This window comes from Anastrepha obliqua, chromosome 4, assembly GCF_027943255.1.
Source record: "Anastrepha obliqua isolate idAnaObli1 chromosome 4, idAnaObli1_1.0, whole genome shotgun sequence".
Taxonomy (NCBI): domain Eukaryota; kingdom Metazoa; phylum Arthropoda; class Insecta; order Diptera; family Tephritidae; genus Anastrepha; species Anastrepha obliqua.
Window position 1 is genome coordinate 112,325,445 of NC_072895.1, and position 22,253 is coordinate 112,347,697.

Consider the following 22,253-nt stretch of genomic DNA (forward strand, 5'->3'; position numbering starts at 1 on the left):
AATTACACGCTTTCCTGGGCCTCCTAATGTACACAGCCGTTTTCAAATCCAACCACGAAAACTGTGAATACATTTTTGCTACAGATGGAACAGGAAGAGATATATTTCGATGTGTTATGTCTCAGAAACGATTCCAAAATATTTTGATGTGTTTACGTTTTGATAATAGTCTAGACAGAGAAGAACGCAAGCAAAATGACAAACTTGCTGCAATAAGTAAAATATTTAATATATTTGTAAACAATTGCCAAATGCTTTATACTATAGGAGAGTGTGCTACAATTGACGAAATGCTAATTGCATTTAGAGGGCGTTCATATTTTGTTTTATACATGCCAAAGAAACCATCTAAGTACGGCTTAAAGATGATGTGTTTGTGCGATTCCAAAACTAGCTACTTTTACAATGGTTACATCTACTCAGGAAAGGGATCTGATGGTCAAACTTTGTCTATCGACGAAAATAAATTATTAGTTCCATCACAGGCAGTTATTCGTTTGTCTGAGCCTATACACAACACCAACCGCAATATCACATTTGATAATTGGTTCACGTCGATCGAATTGGTAGATCAATTAAAGAAACGCGGACTTACTTGCGTAGGAACACTAAAAAAAAATAAACGGGAAATTCCCAAAGAATTCCAGCCGTCCAAAACGAGAGATGTAGGAACCACTCTTTATGGATTTACTAACCAAATTACAATGTTGTCTCATGTACCAAAAAAACGTAAAGCAGTTCTCTTAGTTTCCTCCATGCATCACTCTATTGAAACTGATGAAACTACAGGCAAACCTGAAATTATAGCCTATTATAATTCAACAAAAGGAGGGGTTGATGATATTGATAAAAAGTGTTCTATTTACACAAGCAGCCGCCGAACACGCAGATGGCCCATGGTAATTTTTTACAGAATGTTGGACATAAGTCTAGTCAATAGCCACATTTTGTATCAAATTCATGAACCTAGAAACAAAGACCGAGGACGTTTTACTAAAACTCTAGCAAGGCGCTTGGTTTTATTACATGCACAGCGTCGAGTTTACAACCTGCGAATTCCTCGAGAAATAAGAACCAGCTTGGAGCGAATCTTGGGTTCCGATATGCCACCTAACCAGCAGGCAACAGAAATCACACAGAAGACGAGAAAAGTATGTGCTTCCTGTCCACCAAAACTGAATCGAAAGTCAAATCATCAGTGTTATTCATGCAAAAAACATGTGTGTCTACAGTGCGCCAAACAAGTTTGTCCTGATTGTGAATAGTAAAATAACTAAAGTTCAGTCGGTGTCATTTTTTATATTTTTTTATTATTTGTAACGTTTAGGTGATTTTTGTGTTTTAAGAAGTCTATTTGAGTTATGGAAAATGATCATTTATGTATGAAATTAAAATTTTGTTCTGTTTTGCGCAACTATAAATAAGAAGTCTATTTTATTATATTTCTTAAATTACATTACATGGTTAAAAGTTCCCAATACAGAAATAAATAATTAGTAACATTTATTTTGTTTTTCTTATAGATAAATATGTATCCTTACCATATAATAACATTAAAGTCACTTTCCGTAATTTTTTTCTAACGAATAAGGACATTTTATATAGGGGCATCTGAGGCCCCACGTCACAAACAACGTTATAAAACAACCACGTCACCAGTCAAAGGTTAAGACAATTTTAATTTTAAAAATCAATTATGTCAACACTAATCGCACGCTGCGACATTTTGTAGCTGGTCAATTTACGCATACAGTTTGAGATATTAGCTCCGCTCGTTGTATAAATATAAATTTACGCCGTACAGCGTCATCTAGCGTTCACATTCAAGTACCACTACAAACAGCTGTATTTGAAATGTAAATAAACAAAGATAAACACCGCATATTTTCTCGAAAATGATAAACACGGTTTGTAAGTTTTTTTTTTTATATTTAAAAAGTCATAAATTATCACAAATATCCCGCAGTGTCGCTTTTAGCGGTTGGTCTGTTATGGGGCGCAACGAATCCTTTCATACGTCTTGGTAGCGCAGGCATTGACAATGTGGACACTGGATCTCGATGGCTTAATCTATGGCAGGAGCTTCGCATGATAAGCACAAGACTCCATTACTGGATACCGTTTCTGTTAAATCAATTGGGCAGCGTTTTATACGTGTGGACCCTGCAACACATCAACATAACCATAGCTGTACCAGTTGCAAATTCATTGGGCTTTGCTTTTACAGCTCTTACAGGTTATTTATTGGGAGAAAAACTGCCCGGAAAATGTAAATAAAGCAAACACATTTAGTACACTAGTCCACACATATATTTCTATGCAATTTTTTATTTGCAGCGGTCATGATCGGTACCCTATTGGTCTGCTTTGGCAGTTCACTGATGTTGTACGACAAAATTGGAATCGAAAATAAAGGGCGAACATAGGTCATACTTTCGTACATAAATAAAATGTTTTCTTTATAATTTTAGCAACCTAACAATCGAATCTTTTATTTGCTGCAAGACAATAAGTTGCTATTAGAAAAATTTACAATGTTAAAGTATTGTTCCATATCACCACAATGTTTAAAGTGCTTTATGCACAGCATCGACTAACGTTTCCATGCTTACGATAGGCGTTTGCGGTGTAATGCCATGCCCCAGATTAGCAATATAGCGTTCTTTTCCAAATTTTCGCACCATTTCTGTAGTTAGTGCACGTATTTCTTCGGGAGTTTTATACATATCCTGTGGGTCCAAATTCCCTTGAAGTGTGATATTGGGACCAACTTCTTTTCGTGCCTCAACTGGATCCACGGTCCAATCTAAGCCTATAACATCATACCCTAAAGCGGCTTGTTCTTTCAATGAATGGCCCGCCCCTTTAGCGAAAATTGTCTGTGAAGTAAACAATATTTTGAAATAAAGGCTGCATGAACCCAATATAGTACATACCAACGGCACAACTGGTATCGACTGCTGATTTAAGCGCTCATATAATTTATCCCGAATTTCTTTTATATAAGGCACTGACCATTTGATAAAATCTTCCTTGCTTAAATGTTCTGCTGACGATTCGAAAATTTGCAATAACTGCGCACCAGCTTTCACCTGCATTTCCAAATAATCGACAATTGCAGCTGTCAACATGCTCAATAGTTTTGTCGCATCGTCGGGATAGTCTGTTAGCCAAGCTTTTGATTTAGCCATTGTTTTACTGCCTCCCCCTTCAATCATGTATCCCATCAAAGTCCACTGGCAGTCGGCAAAATTTTCATCATAATTAAATGTACATATTTATTTGTTATTATGCTGATATAAACTTACGGGTGCACCAGTGAAGCCGATGAGCGGCACACGACCCTCCAGCATGTGACGCATCATTGTAATAGCATCCCCCACATATGTCAAACGTCCCACCGCGCCTTCCGGAGTGAGTTTAGCTAAGTCCGCAGGTGTTTGTAATGGCTCAGGAAATACAGGTCCCTTTAATCGGATACAGGAAATGTTAGCAAATGCACATTTTCTTTACTCACTTTACTTATAACACTTACCACACCCGCGTGCATTTCTACTGTCATGCCAAGCGCTTGAGGTATCACCAGAATGTCCGAAAATATAATAGACGCATCCAAATCGAAGCGCCTCAGCGGCTGCATTGTTACCTCACAAGCTAATTCGGGTGTGCGGCAAACGGTAAAGAAATCGTGTTGCTTGCGCACCTCTTGGAATTCGGGTAAATAACGTCCAGCCTGACGCATGACCCAGACAGGCACTCGGTCAACGGGTTCTCCACGAGCTGCTCGCAACAGGTTGTCATTTTTTAATGGCGGAAAGTTCTAAAAAAAATATAACAAAATAAAAATATTTACATATATATAAGACGGTATTATATTTATTAAATTTTACATGGCATTAGTATAGTACATTTCCGTATTCTTCAATTTGTACATACGTGTGAAATAGCATCATGCTCTATTGCACGCGTACTGCTAATTATCAAAATATATAGCAATTTTGTTAAATCACGATGCATTGCTAATTTCTTATTTCTAAATCTTTGAACTTTAATGTAACCCATGATGTAATTTATTCCATTCTGTTTGAAAAAACTTCCTTTAACTTGCCTTTGTGTCTTTCATTTTCCTTTGTGAGTTGATTAGTTTTCCACTATATATTATATTTTTTATTGCTGTAAACTAATTCCTTCACTTTAGTCTTGTTAAAAGTAGAACATATGATATATTGGCCGGCAAACATAAATTGCACCACTTTGCTTATCAACTTTTATTTTCGTTTTGGAAAAGTTGCAGGGTTGTATTGGAGAATTACTTAAATATGCAAGTACACAAAACTGAGTAACTGAAATGTTTACTACTCTACTTGTTGTTGTTGTTTGTTGTTTTTAACAGCGTAGTTAGCCCTGTCAGTGTAGGTATATCATCTGTCATCTTCGTCTAGCTCATCTAGGGGTAGGCCCAGGAAACATGCTGTTTCGACAGGTTGGGTCCAGAGGGAGAGGGGGGTTAGATGAGTCTGATTGAGGGGGCATGTGAAGAGGTGGTTAGTGTCGTGCGGGGTCCCTTCACATGCCGGACATGTGTTTGGTATGTCGGGGTCAATTCTGGATAGGTAGGAGTTTAACCTGCTACAATATCCAGAACGTAATTGTGCCAATGTTACACGAGTCTCACGGGGAAGCTGGAGCTCTTCATCTGCAATGGGTGGTGGTTGGACTCCGGTTACGGCATTCACAGGACGGGAGTTCATGAAGGTGGTAACGGTCTCCCGGTGAATGTCGTTTATTGACTGTCTGAATACTGTCCTGTCCAGTAGGTCTCGGTTAGTTTTGTCCTGGAGTTCGTCAGCGTAGTCGAGGAGATGTCTCCTGACGTGTCTGGGAGGCGGCTCGGGCTCAAGCAGGTGTCTGCAGGGGTGAAACCTGCGGTAGCACCCCAGCAGGAACTGCTTGCTGAGCAATTTGTTGTGCTCCGCAACTGGGAGCATTTGTGCCTCGTTGTGCAGGTGTTGTATGGGCGACATCAGGAGGCACCCGGTCGCTGTCCGAATGGCGGTATTCTGACATGTCTGCAGCTTTGTCCACTGCGAATCACTAGTACCAGGCGACCAGACAGGCGCAGCCCCAGTACACTAGCCCTGTCTAGTGTATCGTATATCATACTACTCTACTTCTATGGCCGTGGTTACATAATGAACACAATGCAAATATATGGCAAACATCAAACCGTTACTTGGCTCTCAGCAAATTTAAAGGTATCAGCAAAATTGTTTGATTTATTAGGGGTTACGACAGCTGTTTGCTTACGGCAGAGGTCAGCAAAAACTAAAATTGCATTGGTGCTGTGTGAAAAAATCAACGCAGCCACTATTCAGGTTACTTCGTTACCGTCTGAGTAATGAACAATTCTACTGACAAAATCCCTGTGACTTAACAGCCAAAGTTACGCTCAAAATTTACTTCGGAAGGCCAAACTTTGTGTTCTATCATCTACGATAGTTACTCCGTAAGCCATGAAATTAACATATCGCATGCGAAAACCCATCACAAATGGATGTGAGGTTACCACATTAACTTATCCCATAAATTTTTAAGAAATGCAATTTGAAAATCAAAATAAAGGGGCAGCCTTTAAGGCTCGTCTACAATAAGAATTTTATAAAAGATTGTGTCATGAGCGTTCCGCGTTCTTTTTTAGTTTGAGCTTGATAGGCTTCGTGGCGTCTTAAATGAAAGGAATATATATCAAGACAAGCCAACAAAAAATGTTACATGCATAATTTACATAAATTAAAAAAATAAAACGTGATTTTCTTTACTGAAGTATGCACATATGCAGTCGAGAGCTACAATAACAATAGTTCAAATAAATCATTAAAATATATTCCTCTTTTTCATCCAATGCAGCCGTTTTAAAAAAGTGATTTAGTTGCTGTCAGCGATCAAGTCCTTTCACATTTGCTTCGCACAGTTAAGTTGACAGTTAAGATAAAAATATACATTTATATGAAGACGTTCATATAGTCGACGCTGAACGCCTAGCATAAAGTTGTGCAACAGACACATGTGAAAAATAAACTTTCCGCATAACACCATAAAGGTGGAGGCCCAATGCAGGCTGGACTTGCTTGCTTGGCTTCGATAACGGTAAAAAATGAGTAAATCGACACTAAAATATATGAATCGAGGCCAAATGGCAGCTTTGCTTGAAGCGCTTGAAGTACGGCGAAGTTTCAAATACCTCAATGTTCTATTTACAGTGCTTTTGACATTAGGAATTGAACACCCCGGTCACTCATTTAAATTGATTTGGTTTAGCTTCATTTGCGAATTTTATGTTTTAGAAAGAGTGGAAGGGAAGCCGAAGTCGTTCCGTTACCGCTGGTAGTTCAAAGCAGTAGTAAAAAAATTTTAAGCGCCCTCTGTATTTGGAGTAGTAGTAGAAAAAAAAAATTGGAATCGGCCGGAGCGCTACTTGGAAAATTAGTCATGTGTACGAATTTTAGCAGATAGTCCAGTAAGAATGCAAAAACAACAAGGAACTGAAACTCTTGAAATATAGACTAGCGACACCATAAGAATTCAAAGGGCTTGGTTTTTACAAATAATGAGGCAATTAACGCAGTTGTTACGTGCCCCAAATATATAAAAAGGGAAAATGATTTCAAACTACTTTGATTGGCACTTTATTTTCTACATTTTTACTAAAGGAAAATTAGCAAAATGTTTTCACAGCTTCTAATTAGCATCAAGAATAAAAAATGTAGTATGTATTATTGAAAATGGCTAACATGTCTGTTTACCTTTTCCATTTACGAATCATCTGATGGCAGCTTTAAAGCGCCCATTTGGCCATACCAGTTGTCACAGCCAAGCAAAACAAGTATAGCAAGCAAAGCCGGCCTGCACTGGGCGAGCACCTTAAGTGATTTTTCGAGTCTCTGGACGGTGCGTAGCAGAATGGAAACATAACATAACTGAAAAACACGTATGAAGACAAAAACAACACACTAAAAATCAAATAAATATTGCTTTTTTGTTTAAATTCTTTTTCCAAATCATACGAAAGAGGTGTTTGAAGTACAACCAGATTAAAATCTGAAAAGAAAAAGTGCTTTCGTGTCACACAAAAATACGACTACAGTTCAACGCAACAACAAATTCCTATACACCAATACCAGCTCCGCCATCCAATCAGAGCGGCCAGAAGCAGAAGTTGTTTGTACTTGTAGGAAAATTCTAAAAATACCCATAAAACAGTAAACAGTAGAGAAGTAAAGGTAGAAATAAAAAGCAGGTGCGTAATTTACAAAAGGCAAATAAGTGTAAATTAGTTGTTCTAAAATGAGTAATTATTACCAATTGTTACCTTTTACGTGATTTTAGGTGCATTCGGAATCAAATAGTATTTTGTAAGTGGAAAATGGCAGATGAGCAACCAAATCTTGTAGCTGGACATCCACCAGCAGGTACGTACAGTTAATTTCTCTTTAAATTAATTATACGACGTTGATACGTGCATATGAGGGAATAACAGGCAGATGAAGGAAAAATATGCGCAGTAAGTGAGGTAAATCAATGAAGTAGAAATCGGGCGTGTGAAACGTCCTTGAGTTATGTTGTTAGTGATACTCGGGAGCGGCTGATTGCACCGCTAATATTTGTATGTGTGCATGCATATGCATACGTGGAATTCTTTATTACAAATGTGATAACAACTTTTAGTAGGAAATATCGATAAGGTTTTTTTTTATTATTAAGTTTTGATAGCTTATAAGACTAGAAAAAACTTTTTACGACTAAATTTTACTATCCTCTTTTTACAGTCAAAGCGGGTGGCATGCGCATTGTGCAACACAAAGCTCCTAACGCAGAGCGTCCGGCCAAGGATGCCGAAGATTGCACTGGATTGACGGTAAATAATTTGAATAGTTATATATACATATATAGTATATGTGGAAACGTGCCTTTATTGATACGCATATGCATTTTAATTTTAGCAACCAGTTGCTGTCAACAGCATGTCTGTGAGTGGTGCACCAGTTAAGGGTAATATCGATTATACGCCACAGGCGGCACAGGTGGCACATTCACCCAAACCACCTTCGTTTGTTGCCCAGAAACCTCAAATAAATATTCAACAACCGCGTAAATGAGTGATCGCTACGCGTTCCTGTCGTTCAAAGCCTCAGCAACATCAATCACAACAACAACAAATACAACCACGACAACAAATTCAACCACAACAGGAACAGCAAACACATTCCAATTCTAAAGTGCAGAATCAGAAGAAAGTTCATTCACAGCGTCAACAAAAAAAGCGAGATGCGTAAAATACAAGAATACAATTTTTTTATGGATTATCACATTATGATGAATAGATATTTGTAAAACAAAAAAGAATAAGCATTTAGATATATTGCTACACCCCGATGAGAAGTAGAAAACTAATATTACAGTAACTTTGGTGGCTTCAAATTTATGAATTCAAGCAGTATAATTCCATCAAAATTTTAAGCTGTTGCTTAAATGTTTTTCATCTCCACGATTTTATTCAAATTAAGTTATTTGAAGCACTTTCTTCTAGAATTTGCACCAATTAAATTGAACATATACATACATATTGCGCCGAATTCAACTAAGCAAAAGTTTCAATATTAAAGGGATTTAGTTTTAGTAATATATACAGCTTTTTTTTTAAATTAATTTCATTCCAGTTGCAATAATCTTCAAATAATTCTTTAAGCACCCATTTTTGTAAAACAAATACAAATAAAAAATGATTTTTTAAACTATTGTCACGAAATCTACTTTTTATGCAATTATTATTTTTAAACAAAAATGTATTAGGCATGACTTGGACTTGGTTAAATACAGTGCGGAGAATACATATATGTATTTAGGTTAGGTTAGTTAGCGTGGATGGCATTAAGCCATGCATAAACCTTTTGGTGCCTAGCGATGCCAGATGGAGACCGACCTCTATGAATACTGAAAGTAGACATTATGTAGGATGTCAACGCTTATATGTACATATTTACTTTTGAACCAAAAAACATGGTGAACATTTAATCGAATTGATTGATGGTTGGTTGATTTGTTGGTTTAAGTGGTGATTCGTCCAGACTCCAATTAGCACTTTCGCACCATTTTGTTGCCACATCCTCGTTACCAACTTGTCAAGCAGTTATTTGCAGCATGACTATATCCAGTCTGTGCAGTTATGGAACCTTAGCAGGTTCTTCAGTTGTTCGAGACTCTTGAAGAGCGGTTTGCCCAGGGTTAACATTCTGTCCTTCCATAGGGCAGGGCACTCGCAAAGGAAATGGAAGATTGTTTCCTTTATAAGTTAAAGTATAAGTTTTAAAGGGGATGCCCATTTTGGCTGCTTGTTCTATTTGAGAAATTTTAAGAACAAAAATTAATATTTTTTTTGGTTTAGTTCAATTTTTATATTTTTCGCCTTGCTATCGCTTTCAGTGTAGTTCACGAGTGAAATGTATCAACTTTCACTGTTGGAAAGAGGTTGATGGAAAGCTAGACCCAGTAAACCATAAGATATGAGAAACGGACACATAATAGATAATAGACACACAAAAGCGTGCGGACGCACATATATATATATAAAATATATTCACATAGTGTAAGCGCATCTAGTAAATTAGTAGGTATTGCATATTGCAATATAAATGCAATTAAGTATGCAGTTCTTTATAATCTTATCTTATTTACAACTTAGAATATCGCAGTGTTATATAAACTTTCGTTCACGACCGCGAAATCTGTAATTCATAGATGCATTTTCTTCACATTGTCTATTTAAATTGTGACGTCTGACTTAAATTAATTGCCTCTCTGAGCTTCGGTGGTCCGGGGTGCAGACTTCAAATCTGTAGTCGATTAACGTCGAAGTGGTTCGATTCCACCTGAGGGGCGGATGGTAGCGCTAAGCTAATGAAATTTTTACGTTAATGTTACCACTAACAAAAAAAAAACGTTGAAATTTTATGAACTGCTTAAAATTTTAGAAATTATTTTAATTTTCTTATAATGCGTGTTCCTATCAATACTAATCAACGCTGTAAGTGTCCTTGGTATTTGAGAGAACTCAACCGTCTGAAGGACCTTAGGAGAGATAAATATTTGAAAAAGTTCAATTCATCGAAAGATCCACGATGCTATGACTTATAATCCCTACTAATATTATAAATGTGAATGTAAGTTTGTTTGTTACGCTTTCACGCCAAAACTACTTAACCAATTATTATCAAACTTTGTACACATTTGTTTTGGAGGTGTTAGAAGTAACATAGGATACTTTTTATTAAAAAAAAATTATTTTTTTGAATGTTAAAAAAAAATGTTTGTCAAAAAATCTCAAAATTTCAGCTGTTTGAAATTTTTCTATATTTATTGTTTTTTTATTAAACAGTTTTATTTAGCTTGCCCAGTTTATTTATTTGCTTGTTTGGGTCAAATTTAGTAATTGGAATTTTACCTTTTTCTTAATGATTTGATATTTGGTATTCTTCTGTTATATATTTTTATATTTTTATATAAAATATATAAAATTTTGATTTTTTAGGTTTGGTGTCATTTTTGTGGTTCGATGTCACTTGCTTATTTTAAATCTTACCACTGATTTTAATTCTTACTCTGTTCTTGCCTCGGAAACGGAAATCTGATCTATCTAGAGAGGACTTTATCTCCTCCTAAGACCACGCTGACTGCCTTTTTCCACCTTTGTCAGAATGATACTTTTGCAAGGACATTATTGTACTCTGAGGTTCCCCGTTATTATACATGGAACACCTCAAAAAAAGAGTGGCATCGTCGTGTTCAAGGTACACCTGTTGAAAATCAACCTGGGGTTAAAGCATCGGATGCTCTTGGTCGTGTCTTTACTGTACATGTTACAAATTTCGAATGCTTTTGTCTGCGTATGTTATTGCATCATGTTAGAGGTCCAACTAGCTTTACGGAACTTAAAATTGTCAATGGTCAGGAATGTCAAACATACAGAGAAGCATGTGAATCTCGGCGATTGTTAGAAAATGATAATCATTGGGACGAAACTATGGAGGAAGCGGTACAATGTCGATCAGCAGATAAAATCAGGCAACTTTACGCTACGCTTTTATCTTCTTGCGGTCTTTCTAATCCTCAAACTCTTTGGGATAAGTACAAGAATAGATACATGGCCGAAGATATTTTACATCAACTGCACCGAGTACATACAGATATGACTTTCAATGAAGATATCTACAACGAAACGCTAATTATAATCGAAAATAAGGTTTTTACAATGATTGGAAAAAAATTAAATGATTTTGGAATGCAAAGCCCTCGACGAAACAATACAGATGACTTTAATAATGGAATTGCTCGAGAGCTAGATTATGATTTTATAGCACTGCAACACCAAGTAACAGAATTAGTCCCTCAATTAATTCCAGAGCGAAATCATGTTTTCCACCAAGTTTTACGTAAAATAGACTCCGGCAATGGTGGACTCTTCTTTCTCGACGCACCAGGAGGAACCGGAAAGACGTTCTTGCTTAACCTATTATTAAGGTCCGTCAGAAAAGACAAACAATAGCAGTTGCTGTAGCTTCTTCGGGTATTGCCGCGACGTTATTACACGGCGGCCGTACAGCACATTCTGTTTTAAAATTACCATTAAATCTGGCACAGGAAGATCTGTAATTTCAGTAAAAATAGTTCGCGAGGTAGGATGCTGCGAGAATGTAAGCTTTTAGTGTGGGATGAAAGTACAATGTCTCACAAGAAGGCTATAGAAGCTTTAAACTGGACAGCAGATGAAATTCAAGCATGTATTAAATCATTATGCTTATGGTCGAAAGTTGAAAAACTCAGCCTGCAAACGAATATGAGAGTTCATCTTCATAATGACGTGGACTCGGGACTTTATGCAGAAATGTTGTTGAAAATTGGTGATGGTTGTTTAGACGTTGACTAAGAAGGTTATATATCACTATCAAGAGAATTTTGCAATTTAGTAGAAAATGATGTGGATCTCATCGCTCATGTTTTTCCGGAATTGCAACAAAATTTGAGTTGTGATCAGTGGTTGTGAGCAAGAGCAATATTAAATGAAATAGTTTCTATTGAATTAATTGAAGTTGTTTCTAGGATCAACACTGACATTTTTAAAGAGGTGCAAAGACAAATGGAGGAATATTTGTCAATGGATACAATTATGGATACGGAACTAAGTACTTCATATCCTATGGAATTTTTAAACTCACTTGAACTGTCGGGTGTACCGTCACATAAAATTCAATTAAAATTGAATGTACCAGTGATGCTTATGCGAAATCTAAATGCTCCTCTGCTATGTAATGGAACAAGGCTTCGGATAACAAAATTGGGGCAAAATATACCTGGTGCTACTATTTGAACAAGTATGGGTAAGGGAAAAAGTGTCGCATTCCAATTATTCCCACTGACCTTCCATTCCAATTCAAAAGGGTCCAGTTTCCCGTCAAGCTTAGCTTTGCTGTTACCATAAACAAAGCGCAAGGACAGACATTGCAGGTAGCGGGAGTGCATTTAGAAAAGCCATGCTTCTCTCACGGTCAACTATATGTAGCATGTTCGCGAGTGTCTAATGCCCGGAATTTACACATATTTGCAAAAGACGGAAAAACTTATAATATAGTCTACAAAAATATCCTAGCTTACTACTCTCCATTATATCTTTTTGAATTAAATATAAGAATTTAAAATTATTTATTTTTGTTACAGTGAAATATATTTTAACATTTGTTGTTGTAATTAAATAAAGCATATTTTAAGTTTTTGAAACTGATTGTATGTAGTAATTTTTAAATACTAAATCACATTGATTCAGTCCTATTGAAATGTAATGATCTTTGATATTTATTTAAGGGCTTCAACGCGAGCGAAGCCGTGGGTAACAGCTAGTCTACCTATAAATGAGGCGTATCTCATATCCTCACGATCGTGTTTTATAATAAAAAAAGAGCCAAATTCACTTTCAGCCGATGCACATCTTTTTTGCTGAGTTCTCATCGAATTTTGTGTCAAATGATGGCGAAAGTTTAGACGGCTGACTTTTCAAAAATGTGCGCAGCGAATTCCTCACTTGATATCAAATATTTGGTTCTGACTGAAGCGGATACACTGGAGGGTATGAGGAATCTGAAAATGTTTTCACAGACAGATATTGTTGGATTTTCTGTTAGTCTGTTAAAAATCTATTCATCGTTTATGAAGCCACTTATAGCAATATTCAACTAATCTCTTTATATCTGCTGGCGTTAGTTAGTAAGGTTTTTAGGAGGAACTTTTTCATGGCAGAAATACACTCGGGGGTCAATGTCTGGCGAGGAGCGACCGCTAAAAACAAAAAACATTTTCTATACAGTAGAAGCCCGATAAGTACAATTGGAAAATTTCACCAATGATTGTACTTAGCGAAAAATTGCACTTTTGCGAATTTCTCCTGTGGATCGAGGAATACCTAGGGAAAAATATTTTAACTCTATTCAATGCAATTAATGAGCTCAAAAGGTCGATATTCAAGAAAAATGAACACATATTTATTGAAATTAATACAAAGAGATCCATGCGGAAGGACATATGAGTGTGTGCTCCAAAACTCAATTATAGTTTTTGGAAAAACTTTGTTATTTTCGATTGCGTTTTCTCGTAACACTTTTCAAGTGCTTTTGATCGGATATCATGCAAACAAGCGATCTGATTGAATGACAGTACATCGTTCTGTTCACCCCATTTCAAAATTGTATTGACACAGCCAAAAATCGATTCACTATCACCTTCATCTATTCCTAATTCCAAAACCCAATTGCGGATTTCATCTGTGTCTGCTTCACCCACATGGTTTTCGACCATCTCATTTAACCGTTGTAATCCTCCAACAAGAAGGCGGTCGTCAATTTCGATATCCAATGGCATATCGTCTGGAATAGATTCAATAATCGCGTCAACTGTTGGGCTTGTACCCAATACGCTTTTCCAGCATTTAGCGATCGTTTCAGGGAGCAATTTCCCCCATGCTTGGCTCAACATGATCACGGCGGTTTTCAAATCAATTTTCTTCAATAGTTCATGTAATCAAGAATCTTTTTCACTAATTATGGTTTCCATTAGCAATGTTTTGTATTGAATTTTTGTCAAGTTAATAACACCTTGATCCATTGGCTGTAAAATCGCTGTGCAATTGGCCGGAAAATACATCACTTCGATCTCACCACAAACTAATTCTTCTTCGGGCGGATGAGATAGGGATTGATCCAGCAAAAGTAATGCTTTGGGTGGAACATCATTTTCTTTGGCGAATTTTTTCACTTCTTCGACAAAATTATCAAAGAACCACTTTTTGAAAATATCCCGCGTCATCCAAGCAGTCTTGTTTCCAGCATAATTCACCGGTAGACGAAAATTTTTAAAACAACGCGGATTCATAGATTTGCCGATCGTTAATGGTTTTATTTTGTGGCTGCCATCACCATTTGCACACAAAAGAACACTGATTCGATCTTTTGAAACTTTGTTGCCTGGAGCACTCTTTTCATCTTTCGAAACGTAGGTTTTATTTGGCAAAAGTTTCCAAAAGAGCCCCGTTTCACCAGCATTATATATAATATTTGTGATGTTACATATCCTTTTTCAGCGATTTTCGCCGTCAATTTTTCCTTAAATGGCTCAATGGCTTCTGGATCACAAGATAATGATTCATCAGTCACAGTCAAATAGCGAAGTCCGAAGCATTTCTTGAATCGCGAAAACCATCCATCACTTGCATTGAATTGTTCTCCATCCTTTTTTATTTCATCAAATATTTTTAATGCTTTGCTTTTCAATATCAAGCTAAAAACAGGAGCATTTCGTCGCCGCTGATTCATGAAAAACTGGTACAAACGCTTCTCGAGCTCTGGATGATTGCCAAACCGCAAAGTTTTCCGTTTATTTCCAAGTGAAAATGAATTGTATGCATTTTCTTTTAATGAACGGGATTGTTTTTTTATTCGGCGAATCGTTGCGCAATCAACTTTGTATTCGAATGCAAGATCTCGTTGTTTAACGCCTTTTTCAATTTTTTGGAGAATCTCATCTCTTTCTTTCAATGTAAGAAAATGTAGATTCTTTTTCACTTTTCCCATGATTTTATTTGATGAAAGCAAAAAAAAAATGATTCAAACTCCGAACGATTGTTTTACTCTCAAGAACCAGCTTGAAACTAACGCGTGTTGAATGTCACAAACGATTCGATGCCATATTTTATGATAGCAGCGCTACAATTTTACAGTTATTTGTAAAAATCAAAAATCACAAAGCGTGAGAACAGTGCTTTTGGTCGCAATAATTCCGAGAACCATAACTGTGCATAGCTATAAAGCTGTGTCTTCGCGCGTGATGAACGCAAATACATTGCCGTATTAAGTAAAAAATTTCTTCGAACAAGAATTCTTTTGCGCCCGAAAATTGCAATTTTTTATTGCTCTTTTCGAGTTTTCTATGGACTCAAAATCGAATTGTACTTTCCGCGAAATTGCAGTTATCGGTATTGCACTTATCGGGCTTCTACTGTATTAGTGTTTCGAACCTGTGCACTTCCGAATGGTTGCCACGCAATAACACATTCGGCTACGGTGGTAAAATTATACATTTAATTTTATGTGTAACCGTTTGTAAGAAATGTTGTAGGTCTCTAAGAATTGCAGTTCATAGACAAATTCTAAATAAATAAATAAATAAATATTGTATTAGAAATCTCTATGTATGTAAATGTATAGATATTTTTGTTTGTAATAAAATAGCACTCGTTAAAGCGCTATTCGCCATTTTGTTTTGCTATAGAAATGCCATGTTCGTTTGACAATTTCCCTTTCTAACGGCTGACACGATTTGCTATAAGCGCGCACAATGAAACACAGTTTGGGCGACGTTGTAGTAACGAATACCATTTCATTACTAAGTAACATTTCGGGATCGATCAAACAATTGAATCATGATTGGAAAATAAGGTATAGACATATTAAGACTTCAAGCATTGGTTTTGTTTGAAAACATTTCTCACAATTAAAAACGTCAACAATGTCGCAAATCGATAAAATTACGCCGGAAGAGTTGCTGAGACTTCGCGCTGATTGTTTGGAGCGTCTACACGAGTCAAAACTCTATGAATTGCGTAATGATGCTAAGTTACGTGCTGTGAATACGACTCAAACGTATGACGAATTCAGGTGAGTAAATATAGTTTGTAGTTATCAATTATCTAGAAATCTGAAGTATGAAATACATGTTTTCTCCTTTTTGGGCAGGGATATTGTGGATGCGGCACATTTGCAGCCGATAAGCAGGCAGGATAAAATGAATGCGAAGACGAAGAATCGCCTGTGGAATTCAGCAGCGCGCGAAGAATAATTGGAATGAAAGCTAACATACACCCAGGGTCGTGCTCATATGTACATATGTCTGTATATGTACTACGTTTGTATGTTCTTGTGTAAATATTTCTTATAAATTTCTTATGTATTTATTCTTAATGCAAAATTGTGCAAACTATACTCCGTTGGAGGCATCAGAAATATATGTATGAGTTTTTTTATGCATTTATGGGTATACAAAACAATGATTATATTCGTAACTGCACAAAAAATGTGGTTTGTATTAAAAAAAAAAAATTGTTATGTCCTAATCAAGGCGCATTCATTGTGGTGGCACTAGACCCACAACACTGTTCACTAGGGCGGGTCGATTTAAAAATCGCTCATTGCTCTGTGAAAATCGTATTCTAGGGATCAAAATAAGAAACTTTGCCGAAGGAACCATACCTCTAAAACGAATTCTGATTTCCCCCAATTTCAAAATATCACCATTTTTGGCCACTAAAAGTTCGACCCAAATTGGGGGACATCAGAATTCATTTTAGAGGTATGGTTCCTTCGGCAAAGTTTCTTATTTTGATCCCTAGAATATGATTTTCACAGAGCAATGGGCGATTTATTTGCCTCCCCACAAATCGACCCGACCTACTGCTTACCCTCTCAGCTGATTTACCAACACCACCTTTAACCTTCCTATACCCGCGCGTTGGTCTGTGAGACCACCAAAATGATTTTACGTAAATTTTTGTTTTTCCAGAAACTCTACAAAGTTGAATTTACTGCTAGCTTCCGCTTTTCTTGCAAGCTCTATATTAGTGTTGATTTGGCGTTTGCACTAGACAGGTGTGTTGGTGAATTTTATAAAAGAGACGACGCGGGTATATGTGTAATTTTTTGTGAAGTTAAAGCAGTTATTTTGTTTTTTGTTTCTTTCTTATTTTTTTACGTTTTACTATTTTGCACTTACTTTTTAATATTATAATGAATGAAGAGCAAATCAGACTACTTTTGGAGGAAGAAAATTCGACTTCTGATTATGAGGATGAAAATGACAGCGACGTTGAAGACTTTGTTGCAGGAGATGTAGAAAGTTATGATACCGAGCAAGAAGATGATGAAGAATGCCATAAAAATTTACGCCTTAACAGATGCCAAAATATTTTATACCTCGAAAATGGAAGTTTACGTAGGAAAGCAACCTAGTGGCCCATATGAAGTTGTTAACTCGTCCATGGAATTAGATGTTCGACTAAGCGAAAGTATTCACAATTCTGGCCGGAATATCACATGTGATAACTTTTTCACTAGTATCCCATTGCTGAATAAACATTAATCTAAGCACAAACTGACCATTATTGGGACAATAAGGAAAAAGTAAGAAAGAATTACCCAAACAATTCACCGAGATAAGAGGAGGAGCGGAAAAATCCAGCTTGTTCGGACACCGTGGCAACTGCAGTCTTGTTTCGTATGTTCCCAAAAAGGGGGAAAATGTGCTTCTTGTATCGAGCATGCATACTGGTGTTGAAATCAATGAGATTACTAATAAACCAGAAATGATAATGGACTATAATATGACGTTTAATAAAAGTGGTCGCTGTGGATACTGTTCCTCAAAGAAAAACCGAAAAACGCGTTACAACTGTGCTACATGCCGACAGTATTTTTGTTTGGAACATGCTATTATGGTGTTTCCTGAGTGTTTCCGTAAGGATAATGAATAAGATATTATAGTTTGACGTTTTTATTGCAAATAAATATTTTTTAAGTTAGAAAAGGCATTTTTTGTTTTTTTGAAGAGGTAAAAGCGTAAGTTTTCTTTTTAAGGCAGATTTTTACATGAATTGCGATATGCCATGATTTTTTATTTCAAGACTAAAAACTAATGTTTTTTAGTAGACTACTGTTATAGTGAATTTAATTCTGCGTCGAATGAGCTATATTTGACTGTAATTGAATTAAAATTCATAGAGGTGTGTGAGTTTTAAAATTTAATTTTTTTGTCTAATTTTGTATGTACGTATATCTGAGCTAAATCGGAATAAGTGCGCGTTGCGAAGCATAAAAATGATAACAAGTGTCAGTATAAACACATCATATTTATTGGAGTATAGATATACAGTACAGTGCTGCACTATACGGTATGGTACGGTGCGGTACGATGCAGTACACAACGGAACTGGTTCCAAACTTAAAAATGCATTGGAAACGGCTCTTTGGAGTTTAGTATGGTACACTATAGTATAGTATAGTACGGTACACTATAGTACAGTACAGTATGGTACAATATATTAAGGAACAGTACATTAAACAGGTTTAAAATTTTAGGAGATGTCGGGAAATACTAATCTTGATTTCAAAAATGTTTGCTAGACCTGCTCCGTTCATAAGAGTCATCACTTGTTTTATGTTTCAAGGACCAGAAATAATCAGCAAGCATGTTGATGGAGTTCTTCCCTTGAAAACGTTTTTCGATGACTCCTGTCTCCTGGTGAAATCGTTCATCCTGTTCATCGCTCATCTGGCCCAGATTTTTCGGGAAAAGATTCAAATGTGAGTGCAGGAAGTGTATCTTGATGGACATATTGCATTCCATTTTTTCGTACGCACTCAAAAACTATTTGACGACTTCAACATAATCAGAGCTCTTTTTATTTCCAAGGAACTTCTCACACAATGATTTAAAACTTTCCCATGCCCGTCTTTCCACTGCACTGAGCTTACTCGTAAATTTCTCATCTCGCATGAGTTTTAGAATCTACTATTAAAAAATATGAGAATAATGTGTTACCTCCATCATCAGCACTGAGTTGAACTTCCTTCATTTCATGACCTGCAGCTGAGTCAATCATATCGTCCAAGACTACGGGGTTCTTAACAGTTGCAACATCAGCATACTTTATGTGCTTTCGAGTTTTATAATGATGACCGTTTACGTCCGTTTTACAAAAAAAACAGACGTTTTGATTTATATCTCTTGAATTTCAATGAACACTCAGTAAAAGGAAATTCCGGTTCATACCAGCGATCAGAAGTAGGTGTATACCTAAGCTTAAAGAAATCGTTGTAGCCATCAACCAGAGCTCTATTATTCTGTAACTTCAAACGATGCTTTTGATCCAGCAACAAACCACATATGAAACAAAACTTATTGCGATTATAGCACATTTCTTTTTCACAAATTGAAGCAAAACAATAAAACTTTGACGTGATTAATAACAAACTTCAATGTACAATGCGAACTTAGGTACACTTGGGAGCTTTTTCATATTTCTATTGAAAAAGAAATGCGTGGTAATATGTGAGATATTTTTGAAAGTTCTAATCAGTTCTGTTGTATGCAGTACAGTGTACTCTTATGTATACATATATACTCCAATAAATATTATGTATCTATCATATAGTAACGCATCAAAACACGCCCTTATTCCGATTTAGCGTCAGTTATACCTACATACCAAATTAATAAAAATAAAAAATCTTAAAACTCACACAACTCTCTGAATTTTAATTCAATTACAGTCAAATATAGCTCATTCGACGCAAAATTAAATATACTATAGCAGTAGTGTACTAAAAAACATTCTCAATATCGGATAATATCGTAAAAATGATGTCAAAAGTGAAAAATAGAGAAAAAATTTAAAAAATCCAAATACTTCCGTCTACAGCTTCGTCAGTTATCATTTTAGAAAAATTGTCAACACACTGTCAAAAAGGCTTGTTTTTTTCTTTCGAACTAAAAAAACAAATTTGAAATCGGATGGAAATTGGCGAAGTTAGGAGTGATTGTCCACATCAACCTACTGAAAAACGGTTTTTTGGCCATAAAATGAGATTTTGGGGGTGTATTGGAAATTTCTCCTATACCATTTATTTTAGTTTTACTATACCTACAAGTTGTGCTAGGTCTTCATAAAAGTATAATATAACTGTCGCCCAGTGTTATTGCTATTTGGACCTAAACATATATTTTTTGGTTAAGGTGAAAAAAATAATTTAAATAGAAGGGAAGTATTATTGAGCACATCGCCATCAGACTGATCATATTGAACCACGGCACCGTGCTTATTTTATACATATGTACACTTTTATAAAACTAACAATATTCCAGTGAAATAAGAGTTGTTTAAAAAAAACCTAAATTTTATTCATTTGTTATTACTTTATGTCACTTATACCGAATCAGCAGCGCTCACCACCCACGAACGCAGTGCCGCCACGTCTGAGTACACACCCGGATAGTTGGCGTATGCACAACCGTAACCCCAGGATACAACTCCTACCAGCACTCCACCAGACACCATTGGCCCACCAGAATCACCTTGGCAAGAGTCTTTGCCGGCGGTATAAGCACAGATCATAGTTTCTGTTACCGCATTACCATAGCCATACGAACTCGAGGAACAATTGGCTAAACTGACCACACTTACATTAACGTACCGCAATTGCGTCGGTAGCGCCGCAGAGCCAGATACGGTAGTGCCCCAGCCGGACACAGCAGCGGCGGCGCCATCGGCAGGCGCAGTATCAGCCAAACCAATTGCTTTGATGGTAGAGCTAAACGAAAGTGAACTTGCCAAACGGATAACGGCAATATCGTTCTGCATGGTGCTAGAACTGTAACCTTCATGATTGCTGTATGCCGAGACCTGCAGTAGTACACCGCCGGAGTTCCAGTATGATGAACCAGCGCGTATCTTCAATATAGAAGTGGAAACACCTTGTAAGCAGTGAGCCGCGGTTATAATAATGGTAGAGCTGTAAATTGAACCACCGCATGAATGTGAGCCCGAACGCTGCAATGATATTTGCCATGGAACGGAGCTGATCGTGGTGGCAGCACCGCCAACAATACGTCCATCTAACTGCGGCAGAAGACCCTCAGGCTGAGGCGCACCCAGTACGCAGACAAACGCCGACAACACGATCACGAACTTCAACATTTTTGGAAGTACAGTTAACAGTGTGTGGAAAGGTGCGAGCTTTTATAGTTGGCCACAAAGTGTGGCGACATATGACAGCTGTTGATTGGAATTGGCAAGGCTGGATGATGGCATACCTATGCATATGTGAGTAAGTAAGCCTTGTAATTTTATCAATAAGATTTATAGGGAGGCTTTTTGGAGTAAGGGTTTGCAAATAGGAATTTAATTATTTTATTATCGATTCAGTTGATATGATATGAAATGCTTGTAAATTATGCTTTAAGTTATAGTGAAACATATTTTATTTAGTATCACAATGCCATTTTCCTTAGTTTTATTTCTTATCAAAGTACAGTTAGGTGGTTCACAAGGTCTCGTAAGTGCCTAATTGTCTTATGTCGTAAAGTTTTTAACGGCTAAATAAAAGTTTAGAGGAATTAAGACCACAAACAACTATTTTAGCTGGGTGACATAATATGACTTGTGTGGTACCTTCCAAGTGGTTGAAAGCAGCTTTATTAAATTTCAAAATATTCTCCATGATGATTAATACACTTTTGCTTACGTTTGAATTAATCTTCGAAACAGCGACCGCGAGAAAGTTTATTGGCTAAAGATATTTTACAGAAGAGAGAGAGAGATCGAGAGATCAAGAGAGAAGAGGTACACTAGACAGGGCTAGTTTACTGGGGCGGCAACCCTTGGTCGGGAAAAACCCGAGTCATTCCGGTAACGTAGAACCGGCTGCTATGGGAATGGCGCTTTTTACGCTTTCTCGCTCTTTCACTGCGAGGAATCTTCAACTTTCCCCCACTAAGTTCATGGCGACCCTCTTTACCACCTGGACAAAGGAGGTCAAACTCCCTATCAAGGTAAAAGTCGATGACACACCAATTCCGACGGTAAACAATGTCAAAATTTTGGGTGT

General features: G+C 36.8%; 5 protein-coding genes and 1 non-coding gene across 7 annotated transcripts; 4 read left to right on the forward strand and 2 right to left on the reverse strand.

The window, feature by feature from the left end:
* The first annotated feature begins 1,821 nt into the window (after positions 1-1,821).
* Positions 1,822-2,482, forward strand: LOC129245708 (transmembrane protein 234 homolog). Its single transcript, XM_054884051.1, has 3 exons — positions 1,822-1,911; positions 1,967-2,269; positions 2,338-2,482. The coding sequence occupies exons 1-3, from the start codon at positions 1,896-1,898 to the stop codon at positions 2,424-2,426; spliced, it is 408 nt and encodes a 135-aa protein (XP_054740026.1). The 5' UTR covers positions 1,822-1,895; the 3' UTR covers positions 2,427-2,482.
* On the reverse strand, positions 2,454-4,280 carry LOC129245707 (uroporphyrinogen decarboxylase). The gene is made up of 5 exons (XM_054884050.1): positions 4,109-4,280; positions 3,536-3,820; positions 3,309-3,467; positions 2,937-3,236; positions 2,454-2,879 (listed from the first exon to the last, which is right to left on the reverse strand). Exons 1-5 carry the CDS (start codon positions 4,121-4,123, stop codon positions 2,568-2,570), a joined length of 1,071 nt encoding a protein of 356 aa, XP_054740025.1. The 5' UTR covers positions 4,124-4,280; the 3' UTR covers positions 2,454-2,567.
* A 2,600-nt stretch (positions 4,281-6,880) lies between these two features.
* LOC129245698 (death-associated protein 1) lies at positions 6,881-8,386 on the forward strand. 2 transcript variants are annotated; one of them, XM_054884038.1, is made up of 5 exons: positions 6,881-6,988; positions 7,070-7,297; positions 7,387-7,469; positions 7,827-7,915; positions 8,001-8,386. In XM_054884038.1, exons 3-5 carry the CDS (start codon positions 7,424-7,426, stop codon positions 8,154-8,156), a joined length of 291 nt encoding a protein of 96 aa, XP_054740013.1. In that variant the 5' UTR covers positions 6,881-6,988; positions 7,070-7,297; positions 7,387-7,423; the 3' UTR covers positions 8,157-8,386. The 2 variants fall into 2 exon arrangements, with proteins under 2 accessions (XP_054740013.1, XP_054740012.1); XM_054884037.1 differs by having other exon boundaries at positions 6,906-7,297.
* A 1,463-nt stretch (positions 8,387-9,849) lies between these two features.
* Positions 9,850-9,936, forward strand: Trnastop-uca (transfer RNA opal suppressor (anticodon UCA)). Its single transcript has one exon. It is a non-coding gene; the product is annotated as a tRNA-Sec (tRNA).
* A 6,059-nt stretch (positions 9,937-15,995) lies between these two features.
* On the forward strand, positions 15,996-16,472 carry LOC129245882 (coiled-coil domain-containing protein 103). The gene is made up of 2 exons (XM_054884317.1): positions 15,996-16,253; positions 16,332-16,472. Exons 1-2 carry the CDS (start codon positions 16,105-16,107, stop codon positions 16,432-16,434), a joined length of 252 nt encoding a protein of 83 aa, XP_054740292.1. The 5' UTR covers positions 15,996-16,104; the 3' UTR covers positions 16,435-16,472.
* Positions 16,473-20,563: 4,091 nt separating this feature from the next.
* LOC129244931 (trypsin beta-like) lies at positions 20,564-21,343 on the reverse strand. Its single transcript, XM_054882846.1, has one exon. It carries the CDS (start codon positions 21,341-21,343, stop codon positions 20,573-20,575), a length of 771 nt encoding a protein of 256 aa, XP_054738821.1. The 3' UTR covers positions 20,564-20,572.
* Positions 21,344-22,253: the final 910 nt, after the last annotated feature.

What these genes read in the sequence shown, in the direction of transcription:
- LOC129245698 (XM_054884038.1), top strand. Translation starts at nt 7,424, where the DNA reads ATGGCAGATGAGCAACCAAATCTTGTAGCTGGACATCCACCAGCAG. An exon ending in AGCTGGACATCCACCAGCAG is followed by an intron (nt 7,470 to 7,826) that starts GTACGTACAGTT and finishes CTCTTTTTACAG; the next exon opens with TCAAAGCGGGTGGCATGCGC. An exon ending in AAGATTGCACTGGATTGACG is followed by an intron (nt 7,916 to 8,000) that starts GTAAATAATTTG and finishes TTTTAATTTTAG; the next exon opens with CAACCAGTTGCTGTCAACAG.
- LOC129244931 (XM_054882846.1), bottom strand. Translation starts at nt 21,343, where the DNA reads ATGTTGAAGTTCGTGATCGTGTTGTCGGCGTTTGTCTGCGTACTGGGT.
- LOC129245882 (XM_054884317.1), top strand. Translation starts at nt 16,105, where the DNA reads ATGTCGCAAATCGATAAAATTACGCCGGAAGAGTTGCTGAGACTTCGC. An exon ending in CAAACGTATGACGAATTCAG is followed by an intron (nt 16,254 to 16,331) that starts GTGAGTAAATAT and finishes CTTTTTGGGCAG; the next exon opens with GGATATTGTGGATGCGGCAC.
- LOC129245707 (XM_054884050.1), bottom strand. An exon ending in TAGAAATGCACGCGGGTGTG is followed by an intron (nt 3,468 to 3,535) that starts GTAAGTGTTATA and finishes ATCCGATTAAAG; the next exon opens with GGACCTGTATTTCCTGAGCC. An exon ending in CGATACCAGTTGTGCCGTTG is followed by an intron (nt 2,880 to 2,936) that starts GTATGTACTATA and finishes TTTACTTCACAG; the next exon opens with ACAATTTTCGCTAAAGGGGC.
- LOC129245708 (XM_054884051.1), top strand. An exon ending in AGAAAAACTGCCCGGAAAAT is followed by an intron (nt 2,270 to 2,337) that starts GTAAATAAAGCA and finishes TTTTATTTGCAG; the next exon opens with CGGTCATGATCGGTACCCTA.